This window comes from Malus sylvestris, chromosome 15 (genome assembly GCF_916048215.2).
Source record: "Malus sylvestris chromosome 15, drMalSylv7.2, whole genome shotgun sequence".
Classification (NCBI taxonomy): Eukaryota; Viridiplantae; Streptophyta; class Magnoliopsida; order Rosales; family Rosaceae; genus Malus; species Malus sylvestris.
In genome coordinates this window covers 44011803-44030742 of record NC_062274.1, presented here as the reverse complement: position 1 = coordinate 44030742, position 18940 = coordinate 44011803, and the positions used below count along the sequence as shown (strand labels likewise).

At 34.0% G+C, this 18940-nt stretch overlaps 1 protein-coding gene across 8 annotated transcripts; it reads right to left on the bottom strand.

Moving 5' to 3' along the window:
- Positions 1-10617: 10617 nt before the first annotated feature.
- LOC126601272 (uncharacterized WD repeat-containing protein C2A9.03-like) lies at positions 10618-15762 on the bottom strand. Of its 8 annotated transcripts, XM_050267956.1 has the most exons (10): positions 15596-15762; positions 15355-15510; positions 15099-15266; positions 14460-14546; positions 12175-12309; positions 11977-12087; positions 11793-11884; positions 11616-11721; positions 11444-11530; positions 10618-11353 (listed from the first exon to the last, which is right to left on the bottom strand). In XM_050267956.1, exons 2-10 carry the CDS (start codon positions 15502-15504, stop codon positions 10940-10942), a joined length of 1350 nt encoding a protein of 449 aa, XP_050123913.1. In that variant the 5' UTR covers positions 15505-15510; positions 15596-15762; the 3' UTR covers positions 10618-10939. The 8 variants fall into 8 exon arrangements, with proteins under 8 accessions (XP_050123913.1, XP_050123914.1, XP_050123915.1 ...); XM_050267957.1 differs by lacking the exons at positions 15355-15510; positions 15596-15762 and adding an exon at positions 14663-14771 and having other exon boundaries at positions 15099-15247; XM_050267958.1 differs by lacking the exons at positions 15355-15510; positions 15596-15762 and adding an exon at positions 14693-14771 and having other exon boundaries at positions 15099-15247.
- Between the last annotated feature and the right edge of the window lie 3178 nt (positions 15763-18940).

The following is an 18940-nucleotide window of genomic DNA, read 5'->3' as shown; positions in this document are numbered from 1 at the left end:
CATGAACAACCACCAAATGTGTTGGCTTTTTTAGTAATCAAATTTTGGCTTTAAGTTTTTTGTTTTTATTTTCACTTTTTTTTGGAGAATTATAAGTTGAAAATAGTTAGCAAACAAGTTTTTTTTTTGTTACCTATTTTTAATTTTTAATATTTAATATTTTATTAGTAACGAATGGATCGAAATTGACATTATATCAATCATTTATCTGTAAATCTACTCCACTAAATGTTACTTTCCATATGGGACTCTCCATAACATATGACCCCAATATTCTCCCTCAGCTCGAATAACACAAACTCACTCCAAATATTTTCCCCGCATTCAGTTATTGGTTTAATTCCTAAACAAAACCAAACCCAAAAACAAAAAAAACAAAAAAAGAAAAAAAAAGAAAAGAAAAAACGTGAAGAGTGAGGACAAATCGGTGGTGTAACTGAAAAGAGAGACGCATGAAAGTTGTGGGCCTCTGCTCACTTGGAGCGCTTTTTACGCGGTTTCGCCTTGCCTCTTCTCTGTCACACAACGGTTCTTGCTCCTGCTTTCAATGCACCAGCCGTTAACTTTGCCGACGTTTTATTTAGACTTATTTTTAGTTAACTGAAACTTAATTTTGATTTTATTATGTCTCTTATAATTCAAAATTTTAAATTTATTTCATTTTGATTTGTGGACTCAGCTCCCAATAAGATATACTTTATTAACCTTCTTATTTTAGAGATGCGATGCATGTTATTAATCTTATCTATCACACACGGTTTTGGAGATGCAATGCACGTTATTAACCTTCTTATTTTAACATTATCTTTTAACCTTTTATCATACTTCGTAATGTTACAAGATAATATGAAGCTTCTATTTTTTTAAGTATTTTTTTTAAATTATTTATACAAAAAATCAACTAAATTGGACTCATTTAGCAACTAAATGTTGTCAAACAAATAAACGAACCAAGTTTTCTAGTAGACAATAGAATTTTGTCAGCGGTAATTGAATGGTTAACTATTTTTCAACTTGGTTGATTTTCTATAGAGTTAGTCTTTCAAGGTGACATAAAATAAATAAATGATTCTAATCATCACATAACATTATAAATTTATAAAGTATAGTAATTTTTGTAAGAAAATTAGAAGGTGAATGTCCATGGTAGAAAGCAGCATTCTTGTAAGAAAATGATGTTTTTCCCCCTTCTCCATTTTCATATTTTATAAACTTATTTACAATTTTTGTAGGAAAAAAAATATATGGTGGTGCCACCCACACATTTATTTTTACCTCTCACATACATTTCTTAATTTTAGACCGTCGGATTAAATAAATTGAAAAAGATAATGAACAAAATTTAACAAAGTGCGCGAGAAATAAAGATGAATGTAACAAAAAAAAAATTGAACCAAAAACAGCTTATTCGTTGTTTTCACAAGAAGGGTTATTTGATTACTTGAAGTAATAACCAAAGATTAATAAAATGAGAGTTTGTGCTTGCAATTGATTGTAACCAAATTCAAGTAGAGAAGAGATGTTTCTTTCGAGTTCTAAAAGATTCTTCCATTTCGTGACAATAATTTGTCGATTTCTTTTTATTTTAACGTAATTCCTTATTAGGCAATTTCTTTGTTTGTAAAAGTTGAACAATTTCATCACCCAAACTCATCGAATAAGGAAAAACCATTAGTCGACAAGAATTAGCCAACTGTGTTGAGCTCACCACGAAAGCTTTTCACATTTTAGATTAGGGTTAGGTGGATTTTAAATCTAATATTATGTTACTACTCTACACAAATTTATTAATATACGAAATTTCTGGTTATTCATTCCAAATTTTAGACGCTAACATATCTTCGTTTGATCTTTTACAAAGTAAGCACAGTACTAACATAAACTTCTGGGTTCCACATACTTTAATATAAGCGGTGTCCGCATTACGTGTCATCTGTAGGTCAAGTTTCGTTGTTGTTTACAGCTAAGCTACTAGAAGAAGACCTTGATTTGATTAACCAAAAAGAAAAACAATCACTTGCATTACTCGGGACGTCCAAATCTATTGACCTTATTCAAAATAAGCTGCCTAGATATAGCATGAAATTTAAGGTTTCAATTTGGCCACCTGAAACGCAACCAATACTAACAAAAGATTTGGTTCACACATACACAACTTTACACCACCTTAAGTCTTAAAGAAGTACAAGTGCAACCACCACCTTTTGTCACAAGGTTCAACCAAGTCAAACTAATTAAAGCTTCTTGAAATTTCATGTACCATGCATGATATATATATATATATATATATATGTAAATTCCATTTGGGGATGGAAAGTAATTATTAGAGAAGGCATGTCATAGATGTTTGACAATTGTTCACACGTATAATTTGATCGTAATTATTTAGTTATATAGTATTATAATTTATTGATATTTTTTTTCATTTATAAGTAAGAGGTTTTAAATTTAAATATCATAAAAATGACAAACCTTAACATAGTTTTGATTTCATTAAAGCTAGAAGCCTAGAAGAATGGGGAAGGGCAATGAGAGCCATTGAATTTGAATTTGTTTTGCGACTAAGCAAAATAATTTTTTTTTAACAAACGATATTATATACATTAAGAAAAATGAGGTAAACTTAGCTTACAATGAATTACTAATAATATGATTTAAATTGCCGTTGCCACTAAGGAAAGTTATATGTTGTCATTTTCAAGGTGGTATTATGTCATTATAGCGAAAGATATTTGAAAGGATTTGGTGGGTGTCCTCCAACTCCAATCCAACTTTTTCACGACACTGCTCGATCATGACTATTGACTTCTCCGACAACATGGCTTATTTCTTGAAACTTCTTTTTTCCTATACATGCTTTTTAAGTGCTACTCGACCCTGAGGTACAATTCAAGAGATTTTCATGGTGCAGCGGAGTATATAATATTTTAAGGTTTAATTGCTAATTTCTTTTTTTTTCAAAAACATATAAATTAAGATCGAACAGTAAGAAAAAAAAAATGAAATACTTTGTAGCACCGTAAAGATTTTTATGAGACAATACTAAATTTGAATGCATGACCAATTAACCTATCAAAAGTAATGTTAGACTAGGAAAAAATTTGGTACCTTGGTTGGAATGTTGCTTAAAAGTGAGCATATAGAATTCCCCAAAAGTCTTCTATTTTCTTCATGCTTTGCTGTCTCTCTTCCTCTTCTTCACTTTTCCCTTCCCACCTTACTTGGACTTGAATTTGAAATCAGCATGGCGTGCAATACAATACAGGAGAATATATAGTACTAAATTATTAAATTTTTAATCAAATGACGTATGAATACGAACGCATATACATATCAATAACTTAAATATCAAATTACGTATAAAATTATATGATTTATAGTAGTCCGAATTTGAATAAACGAAATATTGTTGCATATCGTTACACATTGAACAAGTTTGGTAGCTCTAGCAAGTTTGAAGATGCACTATCCTACAAAGATTGTCCACGATCTTATACGTTAGGGAGTGAATACCAAATTATCAACTAAGTTACATTTTCCCGAACAAAATTCTTATTCTTGTACAGTTTTCCCCTTTAAGAGTTTAGATGAGTAGATTATTAATTACACCTCTTGATCGTGTTTTAATATCATACAATAATTTGTCGTTAGATTTAGAGTGTTGTTATGCACACTTGCGTAGCAAACGATAAATTTGTGCTGCTGAAATAGATCACTATACACCACTTGACTTGAGTGCTCTTCAGTACCAAACTCAAGTGGATCACTGCATGTGTTTGAAAACAGAGAGATGATAACATACACACACATCATTAAGTTTTTTCACATATTCCTTTTTATTTATGACCATCAGATTGAATAAATTTAAAAAAAAATATGAACGAAGATAATCAAACATGATGTGTATACCCTTGAGGAATCGATTGACACTTTACCCCCTTAAGTTTGTCCTATGATGATATATTTATATACAGTTTTGGATAAGGGGATTCGCCTTTGTGTCCACTTTTTTTACTAAGCACTCATTACACATCAACTTAATGAAATAAAAAATAAAAAAATGAAAAACCCACTTATCCATGTTCTCTTCAAGCATCTAGGGTCAGCATTTAGGTTTTTCACTCCATTTTAATTAGAAGAAAAGAAGTTTAAAGAGATAAACAACTATCAATTGTCACATCATGTGACCTAACATTTTGTTTATTTAATATCTCCTGTGTGTTCATTTCTCATTTATTTTTATTTGTGTTTAGTTTGATGACATCTCTCATATGTTTAATTTGGTATCTGACTCTTTATTTTGTTCCAACTCTGTTAGTCACAACATTGATTCTTAACACATTGCATTTTGAGTTTAAATCTTTCCTCTTGACTTGATTTTTTTTAAATATTTTCTTTTATGATTTTATAGTCCAATTTACTTTTACAAAAAGGGGGCCAGACTATTGGCCCAACTAAAGTAAAATCCACTTTAGGGACGCTTCAGTTCGAAGCCATCGGCCCATATTATGTCCTCTCTACTGCTCCAGATAACCGCAAAAAAGTCCCTTTGTTCGCCAAACGGAAAACTTCTAGTCCTACGTGACGAGCAAAATTGTCTCACAACATTCTTAAATTTATAGCTTATTTGAGAGTCGGAAAAATTTACAGAGATATTTTAACTTTTCCATGATCACCATTGTATGATTCAAGATAATAAGAAATTTGAATATATGAATTATATGACCAATTAACCTATCAAAAATAATGTTAGACAATGGAAAGTTTTAGTGCATTGGTTGGAATGTTACCTAAAAGTGAGCACGTAGAATTCCCCAGAAGTTTTCTACTTTCTTCGTGTTTCTCTCTCTCTTTTCTTCTTCATTTTTCCCTTTCACCCTACTTGGACTTGAGATTTGAAATCAGCATGGCGTGCATTACACGAGAATATATAGTACTAAATTATTAAATTTGTTTATTAAATGATGTAAGAATATGAACGCATATACATATTAATAACTTAAATTTCAAATTATATAAAAAATTAAATTATTTATAGTTAATCCGAATTTGAATAAACGAAATATTGTTATGCATTTGAAGAGGCATTATTCTATAAATATTGTCCACGACCTAACACGTTAGGGAGTGAATACCAAGTTACCAAGTTACATTGTGTTGTTATGCACACTCACGTAGCAAACGATAAATTTGTGCTGTTGAAATAGATCCCAATACACCACTTGAGTGCTCTTCAATACCATACTCAAGTGGATCACTGCACGTGTTTGAAAACAGAGAGATGATAACACACACATCATTAAGCTTTTTACATATTTCTGTTTATTTATGACCATCATATTGAATAAATTAAAAAACTAAAAACTAAAAACGAACATGATTAAACATTGATGTGTATACCCTTGAGGTTTGAATTGACACATTATCCCCTTAGGTTTATGGTTTGAATTGACACATTATCCCCTTAGGTTTATGTTATGAGGATATAAAAAAATACTGTTTTAGATTAGGGGATTCGCCTTTGTGTCCACTTTTTTACTAAGCACTCATTACATATCAACTTAATGAAACTAAAAAAAAACCCACTAACGCATGTTCTCTTCAAGCATCTAGGGTTTTTCACTTCAGTTTTTAATTGGAAAAAAGAAAGTTTAAGATAATTAGTCATCAATTGTCACATCATATGCTCTACAATATTCTAAAAGGAAAACTAATGAAAATGGCTTGAAAACTTTGAATTTTAATGATAATGACAAAATAAAGGATAAAATGAATAGTATCAGGATTGAATTTTTAGTGTAAAAATATGATTTTTCGTTAAAGTGAACAGTACCGAAAGCTTTTCGTTAAAGTTCCTTATTCTAAAAGCATGATTTTCCTATCATTTTGTTTATTTGTTTCTCTCCTCTCCCATGCGTGGCGTGGTGCATTTCTCACTTTTTTTTCTTTTTTTTTTCTGTTTAGTTTGATGACATATCTCATATGTTTTATTTGGTATTTATTGTTGCAACTCTAGTAGTCAGGACATTGATTATTGAGTAAATTGCAGTAATAGTCCTTCAATTTTAATCAAATTGGAGCTATGGTCCCTTAACTAAAAATTTATTACCATTGGTCCCTCAACTTATCAAAATGTGTAGCTATAGTCATTTTTATCAACTTCGTTAGATTTTTGTCAAAATAAATTATGTTGGAAAAACTATTGCTACAATTGGGATCCTTTAACTCATCAAAACGTGTAGTTATAGTTCTTTTCGTCAACTTCGTCAAAATTTTGTCAAAATGAGTTATGTTGGAAGGATCATTGCTACAATTAGGTTAAAGTTGATGGACTATCTATCCAGTTGGATTAAAGTTGAGGGACCAATAGTAATAGATTTTTAGTTGAAAGACCATAGTTGCACGTTTTTATGAGTTAAGGGACAAATGATAATAAATTTTTAGTTGAAGAACTATTGCTCCAGTTGAATTAAAGTTAAATGACCATTGTTACAATTTACTCTTGATTCTCAACACACTGCATTTTGAGTTTAAATCTTGGGAGGTTTAACGAAACACTCCTAGTACTATTCACTTTTAACGAAAATAACATTTTTACTCTAAAAAATCACTCATGGTACTATTCACTTACAATATATTTTTGCTATTTTGATTAAAACTTAAAGTTTTCAAGTTATTTTCATTAGTTTTCCTTCCTCTTGATTTGATTTTTTCTTTATAAATATTTTCTTTTATGCTTTTGTGGTCCAATTTACTTTAACCAAAAATCAGGCCAGACTTTTGGCCCAACTAAAATAAAACCACTTTAGGGACGCTTCTGTTTATTGTCATCGGCCCAAATTATGCTATCTCTACTGCTCTACAATTACAAACTCGTTTGGAAGTACTTTTAAAATGACTGAAAGTGCTTTTGGTGAAATTTTTTTTTGGAAACAATCCTTAGTAAAAATTCTAGTAAATCCTAGAAAAATATTTAAAATGCTTCTTAGAAGAAACACATAACTGATGTTTTTTGTAGAAAGCACTTCAAGTGCTTTTGGAACCTCAATACATTTCTCTTAAAGCTCAGTTATTTTAAAAGTACATCTAAACGTGCCATGCCACAGTGGTGGAAAGGAGTTAAGTCATTGCATGACGTCGTGGGTTCGAATCCTGTCGGCAGCTAATTTAACATCTAATATAAGAAAATTTATTGTTTGATTGATAGAAAAAAAAATTTAAAAAAAAAGGGAGAACCGCAAGAAAGTTCTGTTCGTCGCCAAACAAAAACTTATGGTCCTACGTGACGAGCAAAACAGTCTTTCACAAACATTTCTTATCGAAAATCTTGAATTTAGAGCTTACTTTGAATATTTATTATCTTTTTTTGAATAAGGATCAAACCTTTAAAAAATATTATTTCTTTGGAATATAGGATGACTAGAATTGCTTTTAGATACCCAAAATCACTTATTAAAGTGTTTTACATGCACAATTTTTAAAGTACTAATATGTTATAGCACTAGAACTGCTTTTAGTTAACCAAAATCACTTCTTACAATAGCAATGCTACGAGCAAAAGTTGTTCAGAATCACCTCAAGACTGGCCCATTTGGATCCTTTCGTAACAAAAGGAAAATGAAAGCTCAATAGTTGTATGATTGTATCTTCTAAATCCACTATATATTCATTCAACATTTTACACCACTTCCATTTTACTCTTACCAACCGCTCCAAAATCCAACTACCTTCCTACTGTCCTTAAACTAAAGCGAACTTTCAAACCTACTACTCAAGATAAATCAGTTCACATCAAATTTGTTTCAAACCTACAACTGATTTTTTATTAAATTTGTGGGGCGCTACACGTGCCACCGGATAATCTGCTTGTTATGAAACTGTTGTAGGTCTTGTTGGTATCACACTCAGAATTTTCGGCCCACTGTAAAAAGCTTACGAGCATGAGACCGACGAGGCAACTTTGAATGAAAACTGTCAACGTATGTCTAGATTGAGCCGCACGCAACTGCATTGATGCGAAATATATAAGCACACAAATTAAACCCTCTTTTTATCAATTGTAGTAAAGTATGTAAGTAGGGATCGTTCTAGGCCGGGGATTAGGAGGGATTGCTAAATCACTTGGAAACTGACTTGAAAACGTAAAAACAAAGTTTAAAACACTAACTAGACTCAAAGAATGCAAAACTATACTTTAAAACACTAAAACAAACCAAAAGACTCAAAACAGCCCCTAAACACTCAAAACTACCTTAAACACACAATCTGGGCAGTTTTGGGACTCTAACACAAACTTGGACGAATTTTGGTTTTCTAATGAACTAAAACACTTAAAAACATAATCTAAGACAAGTTCTAATTAATATGACTCAAAGAAATAAGATGGGGTTGATTTTGGACGAAAATAATTAAATTAAGACAAGAACAAAGTAAACAAATTCTTAGACAAATTTAAGTGAATCAAAACAGATTGTAAAATGAATTTGAATGAAACTTATGGATGGAAGGCTAGCTAGGAGGTTCTTCTCCACACATGTCACACTTGCATACAAAACGATTTCCAGTTGCTTTTCGATAAGCTATGAATACTCAACGCCCCAAATTAACCGTGAATTGCACTAATTAACCCTCAGTTTTTCCACAAGTTATTGGGTTGGATGATTGCATACGACAACCCAAAACATTCCCTACAAGTTCCCTACATGAATTGCATAATAGAGATACAAGCAAGAATCATTAAGTTCTATGAAAAACATAAGCATTGACGAGGCACTCGTTACTATGATTTGCATGAAACTTATGCCAAGAATTTACTTAACGTGATTGTGACTAGCAACCTTCACCACTTGTGAATATAAGTTCATAACGATTAGGTGAAACTCCCTTATATTCTAGCGTTAAATTCATGCATGAAAATTAAGCGTGCACTCTCAACCAACATACACAAATCATTTCTTATACGATCGGATAAGTAAATTGAATTCACAACTTATGAATCACAACTGGATGTAATCAAATCATATTGCAAGTATGAACATGGTTTCGAATCACCCCCTAACTAAGAGGGATTTAGTTCCTCATACTCACAAAGCAAAGATACATAAAATTAGACATTAAAATCAAAGAAAAGAAAACACCTAAAATGCTCCAACTTGGGTAGCAAGTGCATCCAAGAATTCTCCTTTGCTTGCTTGCGGCAGATTGCTTTGTGGACAGATTTTTGGGTAGTTTTATGATATAGAATGGATGGGGAATGGTATGGAAAGGTTTAGGGTAAGTGTGGAGGAGTGTTTGAGGGTTGGAGGGTGGTGGAGAACTAGGCAAAGAGGGTGGAAGAAGGTGGAGTGGCTGTTATGTTTTCTAGGCATTAGAATGGTGTTTTTGGGGTGTTTTGCTACATAGAGGTTGTATGGACGAATTTTCTGTGATGAATGATGAATATGAGAGTGTGAACCCTTTGCCAAGGGGTGTAAACATGTATATATAGGCCCCAAAAACCTTAGAGAATCAGGTTAGGCTAGGGAGAATGCACGACAAAGAGTGTATGTGGTGTGCAATGGTCCAAGGGTGAAAATGAAGTGATGATGCAAAGTGTGAAGGGTAAAATGGAGTGGTCTTGTAGCTAGGGGGCATGAATGATTGTGTACATTGCATAGAGATGGAAAGGGAGGTGAAAATGTGTCAATAAATGGGTCAAAGGTGCAGCAACATGTGGTACACAAGGCATAGGATTCCAAATGTGAATGATGGAGCATCAATTGGTGCATGTTATGGTTGTGAAAGTTGTATAAAATTTTGTGGGTGAAGGGAACAAGAGGTATCAAGCAATTAAGTGTAATAATTAAATGAATTGAAGCATGAAATCAGAAATTATGTAGGGGACAAGAGTGATCAAGCATGGCATGGGAATCCAAAGGGAATTCTATGTTGTTTTGCATGGCAATGAAGGCAAGTTGGGGTGACAAATTTTTGGGCTGAGTTCTTCATCTTTTGGACCATAATTCTTCACATTCTTGTCCTCTTTAGTTCTCAAATTTGTCCATCCACTTTGGCCCAAATATGTGACATGCATTCCAAGCTCCATTTTGCTCCAAAATGCTCCAAAATGCATCTTCTTGCCTACTTTGTCTATAAAATCTGAAAACACACGAAAATGACTTTAAACATTAAAATAACTAAGGAAACACGACATAAATGCACAAAAACAAGCCAACTAAGTCGCATAAATATGCTCCTATCATGCATCCGAAAAATTCTCAGGCAGGTCCCTTTCATCATAGTTTTAATTTCAAATGATACATATTACACATTCCAACTAGTCAAACTTATCAATTTCTGCACCAAACATGACCTACCGTAGAAAGACTGAAGCTTCAATTCAAATCTCATGCATGATACGCTATTGTGTAGAGACAATTTAGAGCAATAGATATCCATTTCGCTTTTAATTTTTATTTATTTATTTTAAACTAAAATTTGTTTAGTAACAACAAAAATGAAAACTATGAAACAAATTTTAAAAACTCTTAAGAAAATTATTTTCACATTTTGGTTATCAAAAAGGTTTTCAACTTTCAAATAAAAGCAAACAAAAACTGAAAAATAAAAACGAAATGATTATCAAACGAATAGCTTCTTTCTCTTCGGCTTTGCTCTCATATAACCGAAAACAAAAAAATATATAACACTTGAGATCAGTCGCCCCAGAATTTACAAGAACGAAAGACTGAACAAACTAGAGCTGTTTATAAATACACACTTGAGACTGAAATGTGCTTTACAAAACCAAAAAGTTAATTTTCTTCCATTTCTGCTTGCTCAGAAAGCACCTTCACAGACTAAGCTACCCAAAACGCCAAAACCTATATATATATATATATATATATATATGTAGAGTATTTGCATGCAGACATGAGGGCATGAACATGGAGGCACTGTACTAGAAGACTGCTTCGAGATATCGGTTGTGATGCCTCTTGTTGAACTCTAACACGCTACCATACGTCCGATCAGCGACCCCAACAAACAGAGCTTCTGTGTCGGGGCTAAACGATATTCCTGCGATTTCACCAAACAGGTCTATCTCTTGTTCCTTGAGGTACCCAGATTGGGTGTCAAGGATGTGAACAAAGTCTGCCGGCTCAGCCATGGCCATAAACCGACCATCCGAAGTGAACTTTATGGCCCGTATTGCTCCCATTCTTCCCTTCAACACGGCTAGCGACTCTGAGAGGTTCCTTCTGTCCCATAACCTGCAAGTGGTGTCTTGATTCCCGGTAGCCAAAATTTGTCCGTTCGGATGCCATGCTGAGGAAAAGCAATAGTCCAAATGACCCTTGAGGCTTCCGACAGCCTTTGCCAAGTAGGTAGGTAAATCATCAGATCTTTGCATAGGATTTGCATAAACGAAATAAACACACCGCACCACAATAACGCTACTTACTTTTCCAGACTGAGCATCAGCAATCAAGCAGTCCGCACTATCTCCGAGTATTGCAACCAGCTTACCATCTGGACTGACAGAGGTGTTCTGCCAAGAACCATAAACAAGAAAATCTAAGACGAGACATAAAAATGACAAATCACTCGCAACGGTTTCAGTAGAGGGTACTCACATTCACGGACCAATCAAAAGAAAAGTGACTGAGGCAAGTGAAATTTTGGACATCAAAAATTCTAACTTGAGCATCATTGTTTGCAGTCATTACCCTCATTGAGCCACTGCAGAAAGAAAGTTCAGTTATAGGTCTTCAAGTGAAGCAACCTACTTCAGTTAAAGGTGGATGACTTACGAAGGGTTTTGGAAAATGTCCACTGCATTTGTGATGGCATTGTCATCTGTTGTTAATTTTGAGCAGAAAGCAATTCCAGGTTGATTAATGTGCTGGGCACATAGACGAAAAACATTAGAATAGAGAGACAATGGCTATTATGATGGGTCCAGTAGTCACAAAGGAACATGTATTTGAGGAATACCTTGCAGATTAGTTCACCTTGGAATCCCCCAGCAACCAATAAATTTTCCTTCACAGCCATAGTGCTTATTTGCACTCTAGAGAGTGGACGAACCAACAACCCAGCTCGTTTCTGAAAGAATGTACCAACTCAAAATCAGACTGGTCTTTTAGCCAGGATTTCAACAAACCCGATTTCATCAATCAAATCTTTACATACCTCCGTCGGGACAACTGGTTTTGATACGTTCAATACTTCTTTGCCTCTCCTGAGTAGGGAAGACCAATGCATTACTGAAAAGTTCTGCATAAGGTATACATCGTGCTTTGATGTGGCCCATAACAGATTCCTCAGCTGCACAGGGAGAAGCAAACCAAGTTGACGGGCACCTTAGTAACAACATTCAACAATCCAAAAAAACCAGATATGATCATCACAACAATTATGTCTTTTTATGCCAGATATGAACTAACGGTTAAAATGCTACGACAGATATACAAAAGTTTTAACCAGCCATAAGACAATAGAGAAGTATAAAACCAAAATCATTAAGGACAGTGACCAGTATATAAAAAACCATGCAATGCAGTCGTTACTTTTCAAGGACCCGAAAAACCACCAACCAAGAAATCCAAAACGAATAACGTTTCGTTGCAGACTGTTACAAGAGGATTTTATGAAAAATTGGATGCACAAGGAATGAAAAAGTAGACTATAGTGCCCTGAATTAATGAGGAGATATTTACGCTACGCATTTTTTTTTAGATATGTGACAAAAGGAATTTGTTCAGTATTCCACTTAGCTAAGGGTAAGACTACATCTATCCACATCATTAGGCACATAAATATGGAGATTAAAATGATAATGCATCAATACAAGACAAATGCATCCAACCAGGAATAAAGCACATGTAAATGGAACAAAAGGACCACTCTTCGATGTTCAAAGCAAAGACACGTGCACAGAATAGGGCTGAACAACAAAATGATCATGACCAATCCAATGGCATTTCAAGGTCACAAAAAGACGCAAAGTCTCTTGCTTGAAAAGTACCAATCCAAATTATCATGATCAAATATATAGAGGAGTATGAGCAGATAGTATGTAACCACAACATATACTTTGGATGACAGTTAAAGAATATAAAAGATGTGCAAATTTGAAGTCCCCGGATGCCTACAAAATTCTAGGGAAATTTTGAAGTCTAAGAAAGCAAGAACTGTGTTAGTCAGGCCCCTCATGAACAGAACGCATTGACTTATTAAGAGGCCTCTTAATGCTCAAATATTTTCCTACCATACCATATTAACAATGTCGCGCCAGCAGCTCTAACTTCCACCCTGCTGTAAAAGCTGAAATAAAGAGAGAAATAGCAATCCTAAATGCAACAGATGGGTTAAAGTTATATATTATAGTCAACAGTCAACAGAAGCAATATATTTACCACCACAAACCACAAATCAAAATGCAAGGACCAGTGACAACATTCAAAAGTAATAATGACCGCGATATGCAAAAGAAATGGCATGCTGAAAAATTCAGAAGGTACAAAAGTGAACTGATTAAAAAATATTTGAATATTATGTGTAACCCATGGTTAACTATGTAAGATCCAACAATTTAAGAGGTCTAGTTTATCTACAAGCTCAAACACAAGCCTCAAGATGTATGAGACTTGTAAGTTCAGGTGTTCACGACTACTCTTAATCTTACACAAATGCACACTTTGTTAAGGTTTAGTTATTGATTAACTGTTATTCTAACTCCTTTAATACCAAAAGTTAAAACTGGTAAAATACAAGTTAATTTCAATTATAGTGGCTGCCTAATGAGAAAATCTATGATGCCAGTAAATGCAAAAATGCAGCAAATTTGTGACAAGAAGGCCGCCTATTGTCTACAGTCTAAGCGGGAACCTTAATTAATTATAGGTTAGGCAAATAAGTTCATTATTACAATTTAGTTCTCAATAATACACACGATCTACAATACAGGCCAACAAAGAGAGATCCATTATGAACTCCATACCTTCCTGTGAATGGTTGAGGGACATAACCACAATCATAAAATAAGACACCCTTCATAAAGCATAAAACATATTTTTATAAGACCTGCAAAACTACAACAGAAGCTTATATCTAGCAGCAAGGCACACAGTTCAAACGTAACATAAGCTTTATGAACATGACACACCATCTATGATCAGTGAAAAAATGGGTAAATTATCTTGATGAACAATACCCTAAGAAAAACGAATGAACTACATGAAAGGATGAATATTTATATGCATATGATTGCGAACTGAGTACGAAGATGAAAGTTATGCAAATGTTACAACAGTACAAGTGGATGAAGTTTTGAAAAAGAAAAACAAGGGGATTGAAAAATTAAACAAACTCAACAACAAAAGACTCTTATGTTCCTGGCATCCAATAAACTCACAAACAAATTTCTTGTAAAACATTTTCCAAATAGTTTAGAGAAGCAAGAACAAAATATCTACCTGGAAATGCACAATTGTGGACTTGACAATCCTTGTATTGTAGTGAAAGTCATAGAAGGTCTTCCCCATCTCCACTGGCAAGCACTCCTGTCAAGGCAGAAGATTTACAAACAAGTTACAAAACAAAGAAAACGAATCTGGGGCAGCCCTAAAATCAGCCCTCTTAAGAATTACATAACAAACATGAAGGGAAGCATCAATACACAAGTAAAGATGAATTCTTTAAGACCAACAAGGCATTTTTCGATATATCCGAGCGATATTAATCTAATACAAGGAGCACGCTAATCTAGCCAACTTGGTACCGCCGATCTGCACCAGCAATGCAATTCTAATTAATCAGAACCTATAGCAAAAACATAAAGAGCAGGATTCATGCTATATGATGGGTAAAAATCATTTTGCTAAATATTGCAAAAGATGTAGCCTTTAAGACCAACACGGCATTTTTTATTATTTATTCGAGCGATCTTCTAATTAGTCTAACTGGAAGCACACTGCTCTAGCCAACTTATTTACACCGGGGGCAGACCGGCAATGAAATCCTAAAGCCAATCAATCATTTCTAAATCGTATTAAAACAGTGCACATATGCAGACTCCACAAAAAATAGAGTGAAGATGGATATAAAATGGACACCTTTTCGAGGTCCTGGCGAGGCAGAGAGAGGCTTTCGTAGTTCTTGTACTGCTTCAATCGGGTCTCACGGTACCTATCTCTGGTGAAGTTAAGCCGCTCCCACGGAATCCCCTGTATGTCCTTCCCATTTCGAGCTTCCATTGCCGAAGTATCAGTCTTCTCCTTGCTCTGCAAAAAACCCCAATTATTAAAAAATTCTTGTAAAAAAAAAACAAAAACCCAAAATTCGACACACGAAAGTAACACTGCAGGCGACCTCAGCGAAGTCGTCGTCGTCAAAGTCCGAGTCGGCGCCGTGGCTTCCCCGTAGCTGGTTACCGGCAAAAGCGTCGGTGTCTTCGAAGTCGGAGATGTCGAAGTAGTCGTCGACGACGTACTCCAGCTCGTCGTTCTGAAATTGCGCCATTTTCGACTGCGGAAAAACTCAGGGATTAACTGAAATTCACATTGGCCGTTTAATCGAAACCGAAAGTGGGAGAAGTGGCGAAGGAATTTACCTGGAATTTGTTTCCGGGGGCGGGAATTCAGCTGGCGGGTTGAGAAAAACAGAGTGTAGAATTTTCCCAAGAAACAAACAGAAAAAGTGAGCGTCTTTTTTTAGGTCGGTGAAAGAAAACGCTCACCCACGGCGCTCTACTTATAGACTTTGGCTGGAGAGAGAGAGAGATTGCTGGAAGGTGACAGCCAGTAGATTATTTACCCGCATCAATGGAGGATTTATTTCCCATTTTAATTATATTTGATATTTTGTTTTGGTAATTATTATTGCATACTCGTGAAATATGAATGCAACGTTTATTGATTTGATTTAAAACGAAGATTTTCTCATAAAATTTCCTTTCTAAAGCGTAAATAACATCTTTTATTAAGATTTAAATATGGATTGAATGCAAAACTTATTTATCATCAGCAATTCAAGACATTCATCTCAATTAGAGTAATGATCATTCAACTAAAAATTCATTACCATTGGTCCCTCAACTCATCAAAATGTGCAAGTATAGTCATTCAATTACCATTGGTTCCTCAACTTTAATTAAACTGGATACATGATTCCTAAACATTAACCAAATTAGAGCAATGATCCCTTAAACTTTGACCAAATTGTAGCAACGCTTCTTCCAACATAACTCATATTGACAAAATTCTAATGAAGTTGACAAAAAAGACCATAGTTATAATGAAATTAAGGTTCCGTCATAAAACCAATTGGCAATATGGGAAGTAGCCCAAGATCATATAAGCACATAGCAAACCTTATCCCTTACTAATGTGGGACAACTCTCAACACGCCCCGCACGTGTGGTGGATTTTCAAGCCTATATATGGACAACAACTAGGTGACATGAAGTGCGTGTGGCCGTTGGGTTTCATACGTGGACAACCTTGCTCTGATACTATAATGAAATTAAGGTTCCATCATAAAACCAATTAGCAATATGGGGAGTAGCCCAAGATTATATAAGCATATAGCAAATCTTGTCCCTCACCAATGTGGGACAACTCTCAACAAGTTACATTTTTGATGAGTTGAGGGATTCTAATTGTAGCAATGGTTATTCCAACATAACTTATTTTGACAAAATTCTGACGAAGTTGACGAAAATGACCATAGTTACACATTTTGATAAGTTGAGAGACCAATAGTAATGAATTTTTTGTCGAGGGATCATTACTCCAGTTTGATTAAAGTTCAAAAATCATTGCTACAACTTACTTCTTTATTTAAGATGTTCAAACATAATTTTTTTTTTATATAAGTGAAGAAAATGGCAATGCCGTAGTACTTAGTACTTTAGGGATTACGGTTAATCTTTCTCAATTCTTGTCCTCAGTTTCTTTTAGTTTTTTTTAATTTAATGGTTAAAAAATCATAAAGAAAATGAGGTGCAATTCGAGACTCACAAAGACCTGACAGCTGTCAGTTAATCTCCATGGACCCCACGGTATTAAACAATTCATGTGGGTCCCGGTACCAATGCAAACAAAATGAGGTGCACTCCACCAGGTATATATGGGGAGTCCACGTGGTGAGCTTCTAGTGCGAGCTTGACACACTTGGCAAACGCCGGTCCCAACACGTGGCTTGCGCAAGCTGGCGGGTCCCCCTTACCTCGGATTCCTCGACACATACAATAAAGTCCTCTAACGCGGTTGACATACCGGTGTTCTATTGTTCATCATGGTTGGTTAGGGCTGGTTTGATATTCTTGTATTTAAAAAGAAAACTGATTCTGTTATGTTATGAGAATGAATTTATTTTTATTACTTCATGTTTTCAGTTTATTTTTATTTAAAATTGTGAAAATAATATATTTTTAAGTATTTAGTAAATATCTTTTTGAGCGTAACTTTTTTTTATATTCATTTTTTATAAAAGTATCTTAATACCAAACCAGTACTAATGGATAGGTTGAATTTTCGTTTAGTTAGCGTACACCGCTTTCTTTTGTTTCTAAGGTCGGGGGCGATGGGTCCCGCTACAACTCGATTCAAATGGGCCCACCATGGGATCTTTCCTAGGTCGGTAAGGTGAACAAGCACTGGATTCAAAGGCTCAAAAGTGCCCTATCCGTTGGATAAATTTTCTAGTGTTTTCATGGGAGTCTCTTCCCTCGAATCCCTCCTATTACCGTCCACTTCTCTCCCACTCCCAGCACTATATTTTTGTCTTTTTTTACGAAAATGTTATTTTTACATTTATTTGTAGTATTTGTTTAATAGAGATGAAATCCATATGTGTTGATAGATCATACTTCTATTAAAAATATGTGACAAAAAATAATATAAATAGACGATAAATGTAACACTACTCTCTTTTTAATATATTTAGAACAAAATACTGACGTAACTTAATTGTAACAATTTATATTAGAAGAGAGGAAAGGAAAAAGAGATTAAAATGAAAGAGAATCTTACTCTGGTTTCATGACCTTCCCTTACAAAGGTTAGGTAAGAAATTGGATTGTGTTGTTTTCTTTCGTTCTTTGGTAAGTTTATCTTAAATGAACAACCATTTATCATGAAATGGAAACAAAGACCATGACGTAGTTAACATATAATCCAAACAGATTATATTTAATGTTTTTTATATCGTAATATTTTTTAATGATTCAAACTATTTATATTTTAACTTTATATATATATATATCTTTACAAAAAATTAGACCATCTAAAATTATTAAAACATTTGTTCAAAAGAAAAAAAAAATATTAAAACATTATAATTGTAGTGAACAAAATAAGCGAATACGGTGTCTCAAAAAAATACTAAAATGATCATCAATTAATCTAACACTCATATGATTTATGATTTGAGTGATTTTTTTTTTTTAAATGAGCTAGCTTCAAGAAAAGAAAATATCAATTGGGATTTAATTGATAAGGTCTAATAATTTTTTAACATATATGGTTACAAAATTACACCCAAACCATTAGGGGTGAGTAGCTTATCATTCCAACCGACCTAATTACGATGATTAGTTATTTAATTGAAAACTTATTACCAATAGGACGATGACTCGATAACCAGATAAGCTGTGGTCGTCGCTGTGAAAGGCTTCAATGTCAAACTTTAGCCACCCAGCCAATGAAAGGCCAGCGTATAGGATTAGCCCATGAAAAAAGTAAACTAAATTTTTATGTTTTGACAATCGATAGCATTAGATGCATAAATTGTTAGTTGTTAAGAAGAATGATGGGTGAGGATTGAATGTGTATCAAAATGCATAGGTACCATTGCTTTCCGCTAAGCGTCATCTACGAGTAAAGAGCTATAGCAGCTAGTTTTTTATATTATTGAGTATATTGATTTAAGCGATTATCCTGAAAATTAATTACTT